A 20,759-nucleotide genomic window follows, 5' to 3' on the forward strand; every position below is an offset into this window, starting at 1 on the left:
TTTCTGAAGTAAATTGGAGGATTTGACAAAAACAAGCATTTTACATTGGTTTTACAAATAAAAAATACCCAGTGGCCCATGGGTACATAAACTTCCTATCCAAAAAAAAGTATGAACTACCTGTCCTAAATAACTTTTAATGACCTTCTCTGCTTTTTCTGGAGCAGTAGTGATGAACTTCAGCCTTGCTTCTGGTGTGACTGCTCTTTTTAGAGGTGTATCAATGCTCCAGTACACTTATTTTCTGCCTTCTAAGTCAGCATGGATTTCTAAGACATGGAGGACTTTTCAGGATTCATGAAACACTTCTATGAAGACACTCAGAAAGCCTCATGTGTAATGCACAGTGCATTTATAATTGCTGCTTGTTGATATAGTGTTTGGTTTCTAATTAAATTGAATTTTTACTTATGAAAGGGAGAGGAGAGCTGCAGTGCATTGGCCATGTCCAGTGGGCCGGGAATATACAAAGGGCATAAAGAGAGCAACGTCTGTGTGTCTGTACTGAGCAACTTCTGTGTGTCTGTACTGGAGTGTAAAGCTGTCATTAGCTCAGTCCTTGACAAGACCTTGGAATACAAGCAGCACCAAGAGGCTTGGGTGCTGCCTGGCTGCTTTGCAGCCACACTGTCCTGCCAGCACATGGTCCTGCTTCTCTCTCCCCGTGGTCTCAGCTTATGATCTATTTCCAGCTACCTGCAGCTGGAGCAGTGTGTCCATCATTCCAGGTACTTGTGAGAGCTGTATGAAACAAACCATGAGCAATGTGGGATTGTATTTCATGGATTTGCAGGTTTCCAGTTCCAGTTAGGGAAGGTAGACAGGGAAATATTGTCTGAAAAAGTCTGGGTTGATCTGAAAGTTTCCTCTGAGTGTTTTTCAGGCTGTGATTTTTAAATATTTTATATTTTTTAATGCAGATACAGTGGTACCTGGAAAATGGGAACACTTTGAAAACTTTTGTCTTGAAGAGTGATGTTCTGAAAGTGAACAGAATACAAATCTGGAGTTCCTGTAGAGGAAATGAAAGTGTGTACTTATGTTGCTGTTAAAACCAGAAAAGATTAGTCAGTGTGAATTGATTCAAAAAACAACCATAAAATGAGTTTTGGTAGCTGCTAACAATTACATCAATAACTTGAAATAAATGAAGTACTTTCAAGAGGAAAATTAATCCATGTAGGTGATTCCCAACTACAGATGCTCATTTGCACATTGTAATGGATTAGTTAGCATGTGTCAGGAGCCTGTCTCAGGATCATATTATTACTCTCATCTGGATAGGATGAAGATAAGACCTAGCTGTGGATGCCATAAGCATTAAATGTGGTGTGCCATATCAGCACTTCAGTCAGATTCAGACAAAGGGAATAAAGACTTTAACATTTCTATACTGGTTTTCTAAATTCTCATTTCAAGGATTAAACAGGAGAATCTCGAGTCAAAAAAAAAGGAAGCTCATGTTTTTAAATGGATCTGTTTCCTGCTCATGACTTCAGTTTTAAGTCCTGGGCATAATCTGTCCATCAGTGTGATATGATCACCTCAGGACTTTTTGAACAGTGTTTGCAGATCTGATTGTCACTGGTGTACAGGCACTCCGTTTTCAGTGGATCAAACTGACAATAAACAACTTAATGTTTGGGGATGGGTGGATTTTCACATATTTCTAAGTAGCTGTTTTATAGAAAATGCCAAGGACATAATAATGAAGAATCCATTACTCCAAGTACTTCATATGCCTTATATGAAGAGATGCATTTATAGGAATACAAGGCCAAGAACCCAGCAGGGCTGTGGGGGGAAAGAAGAGGCAGAAACTTTCCTGAAGGCTTTTTTTCAGTATCACTGTGAAAGGCCTCAAGCCATGAAGCTCTTGTTACTACCCTGGGACTCTTTCCAACATCTATTGCAGAGGAATTTTTTCTGCTATTCTTTCTGAAAATAATTTTATGTATGATTTGGTGTAAGAGAAGCCACCTAGACAGAACAGTCTTTTCAGTGCTGACCTTGAAATAAAATCCCACCTTGATTTGTACAAGGGTAAGAGTTTTATGTGCGACAAACCAGCATCCATTTCTGAAGAAAAATCTGAATCCCTATAACTGCTTTTTAACAAGTTCCCACCCTATATCAAGCTGTAGAATAAATAAGTCCAATTTTTGTTTTTAAATCTCAATTATTAGTCTCAGAATTGCTAAATATTACACCTGGGTGGCATTGAAAACACAAAACTGAAAACAAGACTTGTTTTTTCATTGCTTATTAACATCACCAATCATCCAGGTGATCCCAAGTTCTACCACTATAGAGATAGTGCTAATCATATTTTTCATTAATGAATCCTTTTTATTCCTTGAAGCACACACAAAAAATTATTAAATCCTTCTCTATACCATTTAATATCTGAGTTTCAGACTTTCTATTTATTCAGGGCTATATTGCAAAAAGGTATAATTAAAGTGAGTTGAGAAGATACACTTCCCGACATTTGTTTGATGTATCATTTGGAGAAGAAATCCAGAAAAATAAGTGTAACCAAATTTATCAGACTAATCTGTGTCTGGAGTATGCAGCTTGTATGTATCTGTTTTCAATTTTAAAAGTGAGGTTTATCAAGGCAATTGAAAATAAGCATGTCAGCTATTATAATTTTTTTAGAATGCTTATAAATTCATCCAAATGCACTTAATTTTCAACAAAAGAAGTAGCTGTCCATGAAAATTTTATTTAAGGAAATGAAGAAATGGTACAAAATTGTGTTGAATGGATTAGTCCCATGGAATTAATAAAATGAAAGCAACCCTTTTTTAAATAATCCAGTGTACACTGAGAACTTGTGACATATAGCCTGTGATGATACATGGAGTGGTGATGTAAAACTGAGCAAGTAAATCTGCTTCAAGCTGCTCGAGAACTGGAGTGATGTTTGGCTGTGCTGAGAAATTCATAATTCTCAGTTGGCTGGACCTGCTCTTCTCTCACTTTTAGGGATTTAAATTGGGAATAACTGTCATTGAAGTCAAGTGACACTGCGATCCAAAAAGGGGTACGAAAGTCTGAATACATTCATTGATATGCACTTGAACAAAGTCTGACTCATTGTAACAAATGGAATTCATTTTCTGCCTGCTGAAAGTATAAGTTTCTTTAAAATAAAAGGTTGTGTCAAAAATCTGAGTTTGTGACAAGAAGGTCTGAGCTGGCGACAAGAGACTGAGGAATAAATTTGCAAAAATATGACCACCATCTGTAAGGGGCTTTGTGTTTACATTTCCTGAACAAGTCTGCCTTTCTTTTGTATTATCCACTATTGCCAAGATACATTGTAAGCCTGATAGCCTGCTTTGGTATGTGGGCACTCCAATGAATACCTATTCCAGAAACACAGGGCAAATAGGAATATAATTATTATAGCCAGATTTTAAATACATGTGAGGTATGTATATTTCAGTACATTAATTTAATTAATTTAATATGTTTAATGTAGCTACTGAAATGTAGTTATGCACTTAAGTGAAGGACTGGAGTATCAGTGAGGCTGAGGGTGTCTGCAGTTTGCCTTTCAACTCACAGAGGACTGCAGTCTTGCAGAAGGATTCAAGGCAGATGTAGATCTACATCCTTAGTAAGGAGAAAATGTCTTTCTTTCTAGTGAATATCTAGGTTGAGTAAAGAGTTTTATTTCTTTTGAGTACTTAGAAGTACAAAATAGTATGCCAATATGTCTTGGTTTTGAAAGACAGGTGTCTGCTAAGGAAGGCAGAAGCCTCCCCTGAAATGGAAAATGTAAACCTCCTCCCTCTGAATTGCTATAAATTTTAAATTAAGGGGGCTCTCAGGCAAAAATATGGGAGCAGGAATAACAGTTCTTTATTAGGGAAGAAAATAAAAAGATAAAATAGACAATGCAGTACACTAGAACAACACTGACAGAGCAGAACACAACCTGACACCCTGTTGGTCAGGGTGTTGGTGGCAGTCCAATTGGAATTGTGGCTGCAGTCCTCCTGGAGTGTCAGGTGTGGTTCTGTTGGAGCAGGGATCCTGCAGAAGGGTGTAGTTTTCCTCTGAATGTCCAGTGGAAGAGGCAGAGCTGCTCCTCTGGGAAATCCAGCAGAGAAGATGGGCTGGTGTTCCAAAATCTCCAGATTATATCTGGGTAGGAATGCTTGGCTCCTCCCTCTGGGCAGAGCATCTCCCAGTGGGATGCTATAGTTCTTATCAGTCATGCAGTGACATTCAATAGCCTGTTATCAGCAGATGTCCCCCCAGAGGAAAGATTGGGTGTGGAAGAGATAAGTTAAGTGTGCCCACTTAACAGAAGACAACTGCCATACAGATGACAAATAAAATACAATTTGCTTGGCAATCCAGGACACAACAATACATCTATATTTGCATTAATAATAAGCCATCACAAAAGGCATGGGATAGCAAATGTTGTAATAATATGCGGACTTAAAATTCTTCCTGTCAGTAGTTTAGAGCTTTTCCTTCTCTGTCAGTAGCTGCAGTGTTATTGCAACTACTATGGCAGGGATTCCTAATTAATGAGACATTAGCAATTTATTGTTTAGTTGGACAGGCATACCTCCCTTCCACACAAAAAGCTTATTGCTTCCTAAATTCTATAGATTTTAAGATCTATGTTTCACCTGCCTTGTACTAAGGTAAACGGGTTTTCTGTAGCCTAGACAAAAGGCAGGACTGAGGGTTGTGAGCAATATTTTTCTGAGGACAACTCATAGCCATGACTTGCTGATTTTTGCCAGCAAAGAGCTTCAGCAGAGCTTCCTGAGCCAACACCTGTGGTGACAGAGCAAGCCCCTCCTGGGCTGCAGTGGGCTCCCTTATCACAACTGTGCAACCCTGTCTTCTGGTCAGCAGAGAGAAACTAATTTAGGAACATATTGTATCAAACACCTTTGCATTTCATACCAGATTGATGCAGAGTGTAACTTTTGCCCTGCAAGAAGCTTGGCTGTCAGGTTTGCCTCCTCAATCCCTTTGCTTCACTTCTTGTCTTCTGCACCTCCTGCCTACCAGTTCACACTAGGCAGCACATCTCATGGGAAGAAACCTCATGCAAAACTTTTTATCCTGGTAATAAACATGTTCCTTAAAGTCTATTCCTTCTTCATCCCTAGTAGAGACCTTGCAGATTGCTATGCACTGACTGTGATCTCAAAAGAGACCCAAAAGCAGCGAGTCAGAATCATTGTGGTTTGGATGTGTGTAATTTGTCACAGGACACATAGAAGAATGTAATGCTGTGCTGTCATTTAAATACCTATGGAGGGAGCACAGTGCCACGTAGCCAGGCAGCATTTGCTGAACTTTTTCTGGTTTCCATGTGCAGCCCAAATTCCAAATGGTTCCGAGGAATTGCCTCTACAAATGCAGGACATAATAATGGAACAATAAGGGTTGAAAACTGCTTGGTGGGTGCCATCAGAAACAATACAATACAAAAGCTGAATACACAACATGGAAAATACTGGTGCCCCTGTACACTGTATTAGAAGAGTTTCTTGAAACAGTTTGAGATTTTCACTTTACTTTGTCAGCATCTGTCTGAATTTTCCCATTGTCTGGGTAGTTCTCTGAAAGAGAAAATGAAACATTCTCTGAAAGTGAAACATTCTCTGAAAGTTTCCTTTCAGTTTGCAGTGTTGCTTCTAACTGCTCTACTGACTTTAGAATGTGTTCTTTGCTTATTAATAAATAATGTATAAAAAATAATATCAGGCACTCATTGCTTTTGGATATAATCAAAGCTCTGGCTGGGAATCACTACATGGGGAATTTAAGTCCACATATGCGGTCACCATAACTGAAAGATTTTTTACTTAGTTGGTAGAAGCAGATTGTTGAATGCTTGATTACTGTGAAAGTTTCTCCTGCACCCAACAGGCCTGTGCTGCTGTGCCAGTGACCAGGCTATCAGTTTCAGTGTTTTATCAGGTCAATGAAAACAAGCTCAGGTTATACCAGTAATGCGAGCAGCAACAGGAGATTATTAAATCACGTGGCACTAACCCAAAGACACTGATTCTACTTGCTCTCTGCTGATCTCCTATCTTTACAACTCTCTCTGAATGTACTCTGTACTATAAAAGTTGCACGTGGGCAGCTTCAAATCTTACCCCATCCCATTACTGACATGGTTATGAGGAAATGTCCAGGCAGTGGCTTCGTGCCTCTGAGCAGCAATAAGTACAGCAGTGCAGAACTGAGTGCTGACCACAGGAATGATGCCAACAAGAAATAGTGCAGCAGGACAGCCACAACTCTGCACCAGGAGTCTGTGGGAGTATCCACCCTGTCAGAGGTGAGGTGGTACTGGTGGCATCATAAGGAAGGTATTGCTGGTAGTGTCTGGTGGTATCGTTGCTACACTTTCTGGAAATTTGACTTTCAATTCCAGAGATGAAGATGATGTTAAAAATGAGCATAGAAAAGCAGAGACTCACTAACATCCACTGTACAGATAAGTTTTAAGTTTTTCTATTGGTAGAAGTATGTTTAGGAGAAAAAAAGAAGAGAAAAATGAGAAAAAATCTCAAATATTTTCTCATTTTCATTTATATTAAAAGCAAGCTAGAGAGGAGAAACTTTAATACAGACAGAAACTAAAACAATAACTTATTTGCAGAATCACACCAACATTACTCTCAGACAGCTTAACAAATCCATCAGTTTTGTCTGACTTTGACTAGAACAGAGAATATCCAGCACTTTTTAGGACTAGGCCTTGACTGACAACAATTTGGGATGTATTTTTTCCCTTTCTGCTCTTTTTGGGATCTTTTTCATCAGTGTTAAGAAGCAAGTTAGCATAAAACAAGTATTTCTAACCATTCTCCAGAGTGCAAGAGAATAATAAACCTCCACTTCCAAACTTTGTCCTATCTCTGAATCACAGAGTCAATTAGGTTGGAAGAGGTTTCCAAGATCATTGAGTCCAACCTATGACCAAACACCACCATGTCAACTGGACCCTGGCACTGAGTGCCATGTCCTCTCTTTCCTTAAACACCTCTGAGAACAGTGATTCCACCACCTCCCTTGGCATTATATATAGTATATATACACATATATATAAATGTGTATTTTTATCTTTTATATATACATATATATATATATATATACATATATATACACATTATCATAAATCAATACTTTCAAAAGGCAGAGGCTAGAAGCTCCTACAGTCTTAAAAACATGAACCTTGATGGAATTGCTGCAAATCTGCATTAGTCCAAGCAGGATGAGAAACAGGCATTAATCTATTATAACTTCAGCTCTGCTGGCATGACTTCCCTATTTGTTCAGAGGGGATTCCCAGGATACCATTAATCACAGGCATGTCCATCAAGAAAATTTGCTGCAATTGTGTTTGTATTAAGTCATTCACAATAAAACAGTAGCACAAGCTAGCTACTACCTAGGAAAAGATATAACTGTTTACACATTGTAATACCAGAGTATGGGGAGAGGTCACACTGCTGGTGGAGCACTGTGACACATTTTTAAAGCCTAGACTTGAGACAGTGAACTGAAAAGCTCAATGTGTATCACAAACCTGTGTACTCTGGGTCTGTGTTGTTGGTGCCTGACCAGGGTAGTGACAGAGGTGTCAACCTCTGTCCCAAGCCATGCTGTGTGGCTTAGCTATTTTTGAAAATAGTATTTGCTAATTAATAATATTGCAATATGTTCTAAACTAGCTGCTTTTAATTGTTTTCCTCAAACTACATGCAGAACAAAATATTGTAACTTAGTGTAAAATACTTGCAGTTTAACATCTTCCCTCTTACCTAGTGAGTATTTGAAACAAAATGATAATAACCAGACCAGCCATGGACAATCCAACACCAATATAAGAAATATAATCCAAAAGCTTTTCATATTTATATTTTATATGTAATGCCCACAAAACCAATTGTATCACTTATATGAGATGAAAAGAGATACTTTCTATCTAAAGTTTCTGTTTCTGGTTGCTCATAGGAACAAGAATGTTTTAGTAAAGTTATGATTTTTGCTAGCCACTGCCAAAATTTTTAGATCCCACAGAATTATTCTAGACTCCAAAACTAGAGAAGCTTGTGAAAAACACCAACAAGAGATTTAACAATACCAATCAAATATTCATCAAAATAGCAGATTAAATTATTAATAATAAAATGCAAGGGGACACAGACTTTACAAAGCAGCTTTTAGCTTTTCATACTGGTGAGCATTCTAATTTTGACTTCTTGGTCTAAGGTAAGATATTACAAAGAATTATAAATTGAAACCAGTCTATGTTTGTATAGTGACAATAAAGCAGCAAGTAAATGTAAATGTATTCAGTGAAACAGAAAATGCTGTTGCCTTTGCATAAACAGATGGGAATCTTATTTAGAATATAGTCAATTTGCGCAAAAAGGACATGCATAACACAAAGGGAAATACAGAAACAAGTAAATAGTACAAATTTGGAAATGCTGTTCTGTGAAGACAGTAAAAATGAACTCTGAAATGCTGGCACACTGAAATTAGTGACCACAGATATGTGATTTTATCCAGGGTGTGTTTTGTTTAGAGAAGCTGAAATAAATACTGAAGGAATAACAAACATCAGAACCAGGCAGTCATTCCTAAATAGTCTTGTTGGTAAAAGAGGGCAATGTATAAAACTTAATGGTTGAAAGCTTAATATTTACAGTTCAAGTACTTTTATAAACACATAAGCAATGGGAGTAGTTAATGCTAAATCCTCTGAGCTATTTACCCAGCACAAGGCAGTGCCACAGCTAGTCCAGATTCCAGGAAGCTCTCCTCTTCACTTGGGGACACTTCAGCCTTTAGACAACCCCTCATCTGACCACCAGCTTCTGCAACTGAGGTGCAGAGCTGGAGGCTACAAAGGCTGAGCAGGGGGAATGAATTAGGCCAGCCCTTCCCTGCTGAGGAGCTGCACCAGCAGCTGGGCACAGGCACAGGTCGTGTCAGAGGGAGCCAGGACTTGCCAACACATTTGGCTATTCAGCAGCTTGGGCACAACTTGCCCAATTTGCCACATCTGCCACAGGGCAGAAACAAGTACATGGGGACACTTTAAACTCCTGTGCGTTCTAGCTTGAGTGCACCTATGCCCTTGTATTGCCCTGAGTTAGAAACAATCAACCAAACAAAAAAAAATTAAACAACCTCAGACGCTTCCCATTGAAGAAAGGACAATACCCTACCATCAGAACAGCAAAATTAGTGGTGTGATTACACCTGCATCGTTGACAGGGTAATCCCAAAAGACACAGGCATGACCACACAGCTGCAGTTCAGATGTGTCATACTAGGGGTGGGGATTGCAAAGAAAAAAGGTGGCTACAGAGACATAGACATAGGCACCAGCAAACTGTGTGAATTGACAGTGATTTGATTTTGAAAGGGGAGCTGACAGCTACTAAGCAATATATGGGTTTCATAAACCTTGTGAATTATATCAATAACAGCATAATTTGGCATTTTAAAATTACTTTATGTGCCTTTCTCAGACAAGATTGCCAATGAAATTACCAATTCCTGTGAATTATCCAAGTGATCAGGATTCAGGCTTCCACTGTCTAAGCATTAAAGCACTGCCAGTTGAATTATTTGTTAGCCAAACAACAGCTTTCAGGTTTTGGTAGCAGTGTTACTGCCAACCAGAGCTGAATCCACACTGGAACAGGAAGCAAACAATGATAAATGGAGTGGCCCTTCCCTCCCCTCCAGCAGCACAGTGGTGCTCGTGCACTCACACATCAAATGACATGCAGACATTTTCAAACATACTTCTGCAGGGGACAGCAATTAGAACTACTTTTAATGAGCAACAAGCAGCTTGGAGTGCAAATAAGAAGTGAACACAATCATTCATGGTATTAAGTAGTTCAATTAAAAATTATGAATAAAAATAGGAGTAAAAAAGTTTGTCTCATTTCCTTAGTAATTTCCTTAGAAATGACACATTTCCTGGATCACTTAGCTGTATGGTTTTGTGGTGATGATTACTGATCTGTCATATGTATGTGTTTGAGCTTAAAAATTTTGTTAAATATTGTAAGAAGCCAATTACTGCTTTCTGGAGAAACCATGCCAAATTTGAATACACATTATCTAAAAATTCAAGGGGTTTGGCAAATGGACACTCACATAGGAGAATTGTCTGCAAGAAAGCAGTAACACGTGGCATCAATTCCTGGTGGAGGAAGTCAAAGGACAAAATGGTTTTATCTGGAAGTAGGAGTTAAAAGACAGCATGAAAAATGAACATTCCCCACATTAATATGTGTATTGGCCAAGTCATGTTGACTTTTTTTCTTGTTTTCCAAAATTTTGGCTGTCTTCTGGAGAGAAAGACTGTCCTCCATAGACCTGTTTTTTTCATTCTTGATATAGGACTAATGCACCTTAAGACAAATCCCCTCTGGTATTCCTATGGCATTTTATGGAATACACTTTTGCTCACAAATGTCCTAGTTCAGCAGTATCAGCTGTTACATACAGAAGTTGAAGAACATTTTCTATGCCACTTGATCTAAACACAAGAAGCCTGCACTATGCTCATGTACACATTCAGCATTTACAGATTTTTGTTTAGATTTTTTTCAAAATCCATATAAGTAGTTGAGAAAACCTGCTATTCCTATGAATGTTAAGAGAGATCTTTAATTTTTGCTGAGGTGGAGTGTGAAAATAATTATTATCCTTCTCTTAATATCATTTCTGGGGGAAAATACTGGTAAATGAGAAAAATAATATCCTAAATCCTAATATATGCACACCGTCCAAATGGCCAGACTTTCAATAACAGTAAATAAGAAATAGTCACACCAGGGACACTTAACTGTTAGTGCAAAGTCAGAAGATAAGAGACTGCCTGGCCTTTTGCCTTCAGGTCTCACTTTTTGACTGTCTGGGTTTTTTTTTCACACTTCCACCAAATTAGAGTTCATCTAGGTGATTTAAATTGCTCATCTGAATTGTAGCTTAAGTGAGGAAGCAAAATCCTAAATTATATAATAGGCTTTTTTATTGCTGTTATGCTTTTGACTTAAGACCAAGAGAGATTGATTTGATCTCTCTCTAGTCTGATCATCAGGTGAGACTAATGTAACTGTATTTCTACAAAATATCACAAATGTGCACTTAATATTGAAGAAATCTGTTGGGACTTCTTGTAAGACAAACTGCATTCAATATCTATCTGTCTTGAGGGGAGTATTATGTTATACTGGCATTATGATAAAGGCTTTGATTATATGATCATACTGTTTTTCCACATTATTGTTTTCTGAAACAGAGAACAGAAATGGCAGTGGCCAGTTAATGAGTTATTCATTGATTGTTGTTGGTGCTGGGTGTGTTGGTTACTTGGTTTATCTCTTCACGTATTTTCTAACCCTGGTGAGAGAACTGAATTATTCATTTCCCTATGGTCTTGTATTCAATTTATGTTCATCATTATAATGTCTAAGTGCTCCACTAACCTCACCTTCGTTATGCTGTTGTGATTTCTCAGTGTTACTGACACTACACTGAGAGATTGAAGAGAAGTCTGCTGGTTTCAGGTGCCTGGTGTGAAACTCTCGTGATGTCAGAGAAATGCACATACTTGAAGCTCAGCAGAAGAATTATAATATTTTTTTTTTTTTCCTCCTGGTCAATACCAATTTATCCTCCAAGCACTGCAGAATGTAAGTAATGGAATCTAGAAAAATCCCAAGTGAGTAATCCAATTTACAGGTGTTAGGATGTGGATGTCCTGACTGACACCTGACAGCAATAGGAATTTTGGTTGAAATGGTTCATGTCTTCAGATTTCAGGTGAAGTAAGTATGTACTTGTTCTTAATCTCAATGTTTGTAGAGTTATGGTAAAGATTCAAGACACCCTCAATTTTAGAAAATAAAACAACTGAAAAAGTCACAGTCACCAAAAGGATTTTGGCCATTACATGTACATTTGCATTCTTCTATAAATAAGATTCTCCAGCTCATTTGATGTTTGCATTTCTTGTACCAGGCATCAGCATGCATAAAAACCAGCCAGCTAAGGGGTTTTTTCCCCCAAAGGAGATTTTCAGTGAATATTCATTAAAAGTTTTCCCAGCTGCAGTTTTCTAAAGAAGAAAGGGCTTACTTAAAATGTTGAACAGTATCTGAACTTCAGTACTGAGGTCACCAATAAGCCCAGGAGCATTTTCCTGTATTTCTGGTTTTGTTGATTGATACTTTCCCTGTGCTGTATCTGCAACAATTAGCAGTGTATGAGTTAGGATTTATGATTCATACTGGTGTTCATTCTGTCTAGCTAAATCCAACAACATACAGGACTTACTTCTCTGTGCCAAAAACAGAATCATAGAGGAGCTTGATTTCAGTGGAGCAGACTGGATTGCAACACTGGGCTGTGAGATGTTACCAGTGAAAGAAAATTCCTCCATTGCTTTCATGAGGCTGCATCAAAATAATGAGTGGGATAAAAGTTATAATTATTTGTTATTATACAGCTACAGGTTCAGTTTCTGAGCTTCCTGTCTGATTTGGTTCTCCAGTGGGTAGTGCTCCTCATTTCCTATCCCCATCTTTTCTCTAAAGCAGAAGAATCCAGCAATGCTTACATTGGTGTAAATTGGGAATTGCACATTGGAGTTGAATGGCAAACATATTTTAACTTCATGAACTGCTTTCATCCTGAACCAGAAGGGGAAATGCTGTTGACTTACATCTAAAGAAAATGACAAAAGCTGAAGTTACCTGGTTGTAGCACTGATGAGAGTATTGTGGATGAATTCTGTTTGTTGGCATCCAAGAGTTGACTCACTGCAGCCATTACGGCCACAGATGCCTGGATCAAGCAGAAAAATGGCAATATTCAAATGCAGTGGAGTAAATCACCCCATGTGCTACACACTGAATGGGCAAAGTAAGAACACTTAACAAGCATTGCTTGAGAGTACACAACAGAGTAAAAAAGTAAAAGAAGGCATTCAAGGGAGCACAAACTTTGTGCCAATGGGTTCATAAAGCCACACTTTTATTAATTTAGTTAGTAAAGATTTAATTATTAACTTAAACATTAAATGATGCTTAAAAATGCAGATGTACATCTAAACAGCTGATAAGTTTACACTCAGTTCTGAGAACAGACCCAAGGGTGATTCCACAAGTACATGCTCGAGGATGCTTAAATAACTCTTCTAAATGACAAAATGAATGCATTTGTTTGTAGTGTTATGTACAGTTAAGAGAAAGAACAGTGTCTTTTCTGCTGGTGGAGGGGGAGACAGAATTGATAACACAAATATTAAGCCCCACAAGTCTTATTTTAGTTCTAATAAAACTCACCTGAAAGTCTTCTGAAACATTTGGCTTTTTCATAATGTGCAGCAGTGATGTTCTGTCTGGTCAGTTGGTCTGTCATGGAGCTGAGGATTTGAGTGTTACTTACAATAACTGAAACCTTCCCAGAGCCCACATTTTCAACCTGTGAGGAAAATGTCATTTAACAGGAACGAAAGGAGGAAAGGCAAAAGAGTCACCACGTCATAGCATTCTCACACAAAATAAAAATATACAAGTAATAAAATAAAAATATACAAGTAATTGGCCATCCAAAATGTTTGTGTTAATGTCAAGTATGTGGTGTTTGCAAATTCTCCCTAGAGATTGTTTTCATGAATTCTTGGTGTATCTTGGGTTGGAAGGGAGCCCTGGAGGTCCCCATGCCCAACAGGGGCTGAAATCAGGCTGCTCAGGGAATCACTTTGAATATCCACAACCTCCCTTGGAAAACTGCTCGTGTTTGAACAGTGTTAAGGAGAAAAATATTCTCTTATTTAAATGGAATTTCCTATATTGCCACTTAACTCTGTGGGCACTCATCCTAACACTGCACACCTTGAAGAACAGCCTGGCCCCATTGTTCACCTTGCCATGAAGTAGCAGCAGGACCTCTCCTTTGTCTTGAGGTCACTGAGTTCTGAGTCTATAAACTTCACTGCACCTTTCATTGTTCCTTAAATAACCACAACAGGATTTTTTGAAAGGCCATCAAAGGAACTTGAGAAATGTCCTCTGGAACAATCATGCCTCTCAACACAGGGTTTATAACCTGCAATGAGGACATTATCACCACTTCAGTACATTGAACAGAGTGTTAGCTTGGAATAAATGTTAAAAAAACCAAAAACAATAAAATATTCTGCTGCTGGAGGTACCAATATGAGTGCTATAAGCACTGGTTGGAACCAGTTTGAGTTGGTTAGCACTGAATGAATAGAGATTAAATCTCTATAGCATCTTTAAAGTCTAAACACAAAACCAAGTTGAGGCATCTAGCTGTACCTCCATATAATATATGAAGGTACAGCTATATAACAATAAGAGACAGAAAATCTGCCAGTCATCAGATCAAGTCATCTGGTTTTTAATCCCATCAATGAATAACTCTACTGAATTGCTTCAGTAACTGAATTGTTCTCAAATTATTTATGTTGGGAAGCTACCAAAATCAAGATTAATTCTATCATGCAGCTTTGAAGAATTGATAAAACTTGGCAGGCAGGTAGGTAAGAAAAGTGAATGTCTTGCATAGGGAGGAAGGAAATTTGCATTTATAATTACTGGAGATAATATTATTTGACTTGAAAAGATCTGCATGTGCACGATGAACCAACAGTACATCATGAACACCTGTGTTCACTGTTTGTGGTATTTGTTGGGTCCCCAGGATGAAGGAGGAATGATGAATCTGACTCCATGTTCTTAGAAGGCAAATCTATTATGATATGATATGATGATATGATATTACACTATATTACATTACATTACATTATATTACATTAAAGAATGCTATACTAAAACTATACTAAATAATAAAGAAGGGATACAGACAGAAGGCTTAACAAGATACTAATTAAAAACTCGTGACTGACTCCTCAGAGTCCTGACACAGCTTGGCACTGATTGGTCATTAAGTAAAAACAGTTCACATGAAAGCAATCAAACAACCACCTGTTGGATAAACAATCTCCAACTACATTCCAAAGCATCAAAACACAGGAGAAGCAATCAGATAATTATTGTTTTCATTCTTCTCTGAGGCTTCTCAGCTTCCCAGGAGAAGAAATCCTGGTGAAGGGATTTTTCCAGAAAATATGAAAGTGATACACTGTTCTTGCTTCTGACTTCTAGCATCACCTTGGATTCAAAATAAGTAATTCTATTTAAAAGTAATCAAATGCTTTTAAACCTAGGCTCTGGATCACTAGCATGCACACCTCCTGCTCCCATTCCCCAGCTGCCCAAGCTGCCCTCAGCTCACTAGATGGCAGCCCAACATCACAGCTCCCAAGAAACCCACACATTCCTGATGGCAGCAGAAAAACCATGTGTCGCGCCTTACTGGCATTGGAAATAGCTACTTGTAATATTATATATTGCTTTGAACCGTTTAGTGAAGGTTATGTACTGGGAAAATGTAATATTGAGCTCAAGGGTTTCTCAGGAAAGGATCCAAGCAAGTGAAGCATTGGGTTGAAGGTACAGTAGTCAAACAAAAATGCACGAGGAAAGGACTTCTCTTATTTAGTGGGACTGTACCTGGTGTATTTTTTTTTTCTTTTTTTTTTTTTCAGTTGGGACTAGTGATAAGGAAGTGAAGCACAGAAGCAGCAGAAGGGAAGCAGTCACTGAATGTGCTTAGTCATGTTCAGCTCTCCATGTTTTGCAGAAACAGCAGGGCTAAGCCTTAGAGCTAGACTTAGGGAGTTATGCATTTTATGGATTTTATGGATGGTATTCATGCAAGAGAGTTTGAATTTGGATTCTTGATGGACATAAACATTGACAGAATGGAAAGTCTTCACTTTTAATCCTCCTGAACATGTTGGTGTCAGTGTCACCCTCATGCCAGTCTTCTCCCTTTCACTGGTTTGGTACCCTGGGTCAGCATCGCCTCTGCTCAGAGGCATTTGCTGTGAACGAGGAACCTGGCTGAGGAAATTGCAGGCCAATTAAGAAAAGTGAAATGGGATGCTGTGTTCAGGCAAACCCAAGCAAAATAAAATTATCACCGTTGGAAATTCAGACCGTCTGCACAGCAGACACATGCCAAGAATGCCACAGGAAAAAGGCTTTGGTCATTTATTTTGCTTTCTGCAAAGTTTTGAGGGACATGAAATATATTTCCTGCCCCAATTTTCTATTCCCACTCCCCATTTTTTTTCCCCCGGGACAATGCAGAATCTCAGAAACTGTTTAAGTAGTAATTTAAGATTACCTGTGATGCTAAGGAATCCAGATTTTCATTACAATTCAAATTTGGGGAGGCTTTAAGGTACGAATTTTCCTTTCTCTGGAGCACATCTGGGTTCCTATTGAAGCATTACCTGTAATTTTCAAAAAGCAGAAAGATATGCATTTAGTATGGGTGTTCTCACACATTCACATGATCTCACTGGGACTTAAAACTGTTCTGTGGCTGTGACACCCTATCCAGTGTTACTTTCTGTTTGCTTGTAAAATTTTGTCTTTCAGGGTTACAAGTGACCATCAATTATTATCTATTTATGGTTCTTTTCAGAACATGTGGTTTACATTCTTGTCAGAGGAGCTGACATTCTTTATGTCCAAGTCAGACAGGATTTAGTTATGTTAGAGCTGCAAAAACACATCTTTTAATTGGGAAGCACTGGAATCAGCTCTAAGCTGTCAGAAAGTCTTTTTACCATGTCCTGAAAAACAGAGTTTATATGTCATGAAAGAGATGCAAAGGACATGTGGACCAGCAGCTGTGCAGCACTTACTCCTCTACAAGGTCCCTGTCAAGGTCCCTGAAAGCTGGGGCAGTTCATGGAACCACAGTTGATGGAAAGCATCCTGAATCCTAATGCTAGATTGTAGGATATAAACAGATTGTTTTAGTATTAAAAGGTTGCTCAGGACCCTGACTCTCCTCCCAGCCCCAGACAGGCACAGACCCATCTCAGCATGTGTACCTGAAATTCTCTGCATTTGGGGCAGAAAGCTTTGCAGAAAAGTTTGTGCTCCTGCTGCCTGAGCTACAGAGCTCTGGCTTCAAACACAGACCTCTCATCTGGTCTAATAATCCAACATCTTTCACAAACTTTACATCTGCTTTTGGGAAATGGGAGCAAAAGGAAAGACACACATACTATTCACAGTATCACGTGCACAATCCTTTTAGGAGTGGCCATATTTACCCACTATCATCTGTTCAAAAGTAAGGTTTTTATATTGCTTTCAAAAATGTTCACTGTCTCAGTACTGTAGTCACAGAAATTAACTGCACAGAAAGAAAAAAAAATAATATATTTCCAGATTAAATATTTTTAGCATAAGGATCAGTTTTCAAAAATGAAATAGTACTGAGGCAAGAGAAGCTCATTGAATCTTTTGCCCTAAATGAAATAAAAGTAGTTAGATAAATCTTATCTATACCCAAGCTTTTAAGTGCCACAAGTGATATTTTTGAAGTGAGTGAAGTCTTAAAAGCCCATACTTTTTGCCATCTCTTCCATTTTCACTGTTTTAGTCCTAGAAAATTTGTAAAATATTATGAAGCCTCATCTTTGGTATCTTAATACCCAGGCAGAAATCAGACTTGGTAACCTAATGCCACAGATTACAGCAGGGGACAAAAATACACACTTCTGAACAATTAATGGGGAGCAGTCCTTTGGTGACTCTAAACCATGATGGGTTGGATTTGACTTTTGGTGCAGGATGTTTTTACCCTGTTTCTGCTGAGCTGGGACAGGCTGAGCACCCCAGACCCCACAGCTGGTACTGGCTACATCTAAAGGCAGCGTGGTGAGCCCTGTAAACCCTGGCCTGATCCAAAAGAGCAGCCTGCTACATTCTCATGTACCTTACTGCTATAACTTAACACAAATTTATCTCACAAAGCTGCAAACACTTGGAAAAAATATTGCAGCACACAGGCAGAAAATTTTTGCTTCATTTTAAGACTTGCAACATCCTGTTTTTGCTAACTTTTGCTAATTCAGACCACATTTCAGCTGACTATGTCCCATTAGCAGGACTGACTCAAAGTGTATTTATGGTCAGGGTCCTGAGGGGACTTAGGAAACCTGGAGTGTTGTCTGAGTTCTGGCACAGGCTTTCATGTCAAGTTACTTAACTTTCTGTGGATCTTGTTTTCTACAGGGTCTCAGTTTCCCACTATACCATGACACTTTCCTTCTACACAAATTATTACCAAAAAATAAGGATGCATGGTGCTGCAAAGATGAGGTCTGCCTTGAAGCACCATACCTAAGCCTTGCTTGCCAGAAGGTGGTCAGCAGGACAAGGTGTCTCAAAAATCTGGTGGAAGGGACCTCTGGATGTCATCTAGGCCAATAAGAGGCTCCACAGCCTCACTAGGGGATGTGCTGCAGTGACATGATACCTTTCTAAATCCAAGCATTTCTCTTCATGCTCAATCTCAGTGTCTCAAACTGCAGTTTATGACTCTGTGTCTTGCTTGTGTTACTGAGAGGGTTTGGGTTTGGTGGTCTTTGCACCTCCCTCTCAGCTGAAGGCTGCTGTTAGCCCTGCCCTCAGTCTCCTCTTCAGCACAGTGAACAAGTTCAGCTCTTTCCCTTGCTTCCTGCAGGCCACCTGTCCAAAGCTCATCACTGACCTCACTGCATCCTGCTGAACCCTCTCCAGCTTCCCTATGTCTGGTTAACCTGGCTTGCAGGTGGCAACACTAAGTTTGTATTTCCCAGTGGTGCCTCACCAGGACCAGGAAGGACAGGGTAAAAGTGTCCATCAACCTGTCTCCCTCCACATAACACAGCTGCTCTTCCACCTTGTTTGCAGAGAACCACACACTGCTGGCTCATATTGAACTTGGCATCTCCTGTAATTCCCAGGGAGTTTCCAGCATGCCTGCTCCTCAGCCAGCGAGTTCCTGCTCTGTACCAACGTCCCTGGCACCGAGATCGGCACTTATTCCTCTTGGACACTGTGAGGTTTCTCTTGGAACGGTCTTCAGCTTTCTCAAGTTCTTCTGCACTGGAGCTCTGCCTTCACTGTGTCAGCAATGCCTCTGCCCCGCCCCAGGTTCAGTTTTGTGGGTGCACTTGAGAGAGGACCAGCAAGTCCTCTTGTCATGAGTCGTGGCCCAGGCTGTGGGTGAAGACACTGAATGGTTCTGCCCTGCCATTGACCAGTGGCTCTACTTTTACAACATCCTGATCAAGCCACTGATTGCCTGATCAAGCCCTTTGAGCTTGCCTGTTGAGTTAACTTTCAGCCCAGCAAGTTGTTCATTCACCCAACACATGTGTCTTCACCTACCAAACAAGAGCACTGAGGGATGGTGTTGAAGGCATCTGTAAATCAAAGTGTATTACATCTTGTTACTCTTCTGTTGTCTACATACAGTTATTTCATGGGGCAGAGAGTCAGATTGGTCCTACATGTAAATCCATGCTGCTCCTGATGATCTTCTGGTCACCCATATGCATGGGAATAGACTTCAAGAGGATATGTTCCAAAATGCTTGTAGCACCTGAGGTAAGCCTGACTGGCTTATGGCTCCCCCAGATCTCCTTCTTGCCTTTCTTAAAGGTGAGCACAATATGAACCTTCTTGCAGTTCTCTGTGGCCTCTTTTCATCACCACAGGTGGCAGGAGCCCACAGGGGCATCAGCCAGGTCTTGAATGAATCCTCTCTAGACCCATGTATTTGAATACCTTTGGGATGATCCTGCTGTCCCTCTGAGGGGTGAAATCCAAAAGTAAGCTGCTATGAGCACACATGCATTCATACAAGCTTTTTATTTTCTTTTTCTAGTTATTCAAGCCCTGATCTGAAAGTGCTTTGGGCTCGTTTATATGCTTATACTACTTGGTTTCAGACTTAGAAAGGAGAGTCCATCTGAAATAAAATTTTCCCACTGAAGCAAATCCCTAATTATTCCAAATATTTTAATGTCATTAGGATCGCTCCAGATTAAAACAAAACAAAACAAAATAAAACCAAAGCAAACAAAAAAAGACCCAAACAGAACAAACCACAAAAATAAAACCAGGCCCTTTGTCATGATTTGTGAAAGAAAATAGCCATGACATAATGTAGAAAAGCAATGAACTATGAGCAAGTAGAAATTTTTTCATCATTGCTGGAACAAAAGTAATTGGGTTACAAAAGTTGTCTACACTGTATGCCATGCTCTCTTTTCCTGGCAATAAACTGATCACCTCCTCCATACTGCCAGCTCCTGACTGCCCTTTCTTCCAGCCTCCTCAACACCTTTAGCACTGTGATCCCATGCTCTTCATGCTCCATCACATCTCAGCCTCTCTCACCTCTTAGATCCATCTTTATATTTTCAGTACATAAAACATACATCTCCATTTTGTTAGCTGGTGGAGAGGAGACAAATGTTGTGAGTAGTTTATGCATCTCAGTGACTGAAGTGGATTGACTGGCCTCAACCTCCTCACTGGTGGCACAAGTCTCCTTTCCTTTTCCTCTTTGAGATAATTTTAGGCTTGGTCTTCTGTACCCAGCTAGTGAAATGTGCAAAACTCATAAGATTTTGAGACCTTTAAGATGTGTAACCACCTAGTAAATTTAGTTGAAACTGGGCAAAAAGTTAAAGAAGGTGCCAAGAAAGTGGAACAACAGACAGAGGGACAGTATAAACTTTCCTCAGGCAAACAGAGTAAAATTGAGGGTTTGTA

The 20,759-nt window shown here is 39.3% G+C and overlaps 1 protein-coding gene across 1 annotated transcript in view; it reads right to left on the reverse strand.

Moving 5' to 3' along the window:
- Nucleotides 1-779: 779 nt before the first annotated feature.
- Nucleotides 780-20,759, reverse strand: part of ADGRG7 (adhesion G protein-coupled receptor G7) — a 30,014-nt gene continuing 10,034 nt past the window's right edge. The window contains 20 exon segments of the mRNA XM_054518601.1: nt 780-946; nt 949-1,012; nt 2,211-2,354; nt 4,465-4,514; nt 4,517-4,546; nt 6,150-6,341; nt 6,344-6,510; nt 7,824-7,929; nt 9,233-9,280; nt 9,283-9,375; nt 12,184-12,282; nt 12,373-12,491; nt 12,792-12,834; nt 12,837-12,882; nt 13,383-13,419; nt 13,421-13,521; nt 16,318-16,358; nt 16,361-16,426; nt 17,252-17,296; nt 17,299-17,343. Coding sequence (XP_054374576.1) covers nt 780-946; nt 949-1,012; nt 2,211-2,354; nt 4,465-4,514; nt 4,517-4,546; nt 6,150-6,341; nt 6,344-6,510; nt 7,824-7,929; nt 9,233-9,280; nt 9,283-9,375; nt 12,184-12,282; nt 12,373-12,491; nt 12,792-12,834; nt 12,837-12,882; nt 13,383-13,419; nt 13,421-13,521; nt 16,318-16,358; nt 16,361-16,426; nt 17,252-17,296; nt 17,299-17,343 — 1,703 coding nt within the window.

The sequence above is a fragment of the Molothrus ater genome, chromosome 2, assembly GCF_012460135.2.
Source record: "Molothrus ater isolate BHLD 08-10-18 breed brown headed cowbird chromosome 2, BPBGC_Mater_1.1, whole genome shotgun sequence".
In the NCBI taxonomy this organism is placed as follows: Eukaryota; Metazoa; Chordata; class Aves; order Passeriformes; family Icteridae; genus Molothrus; species Molothrus ater.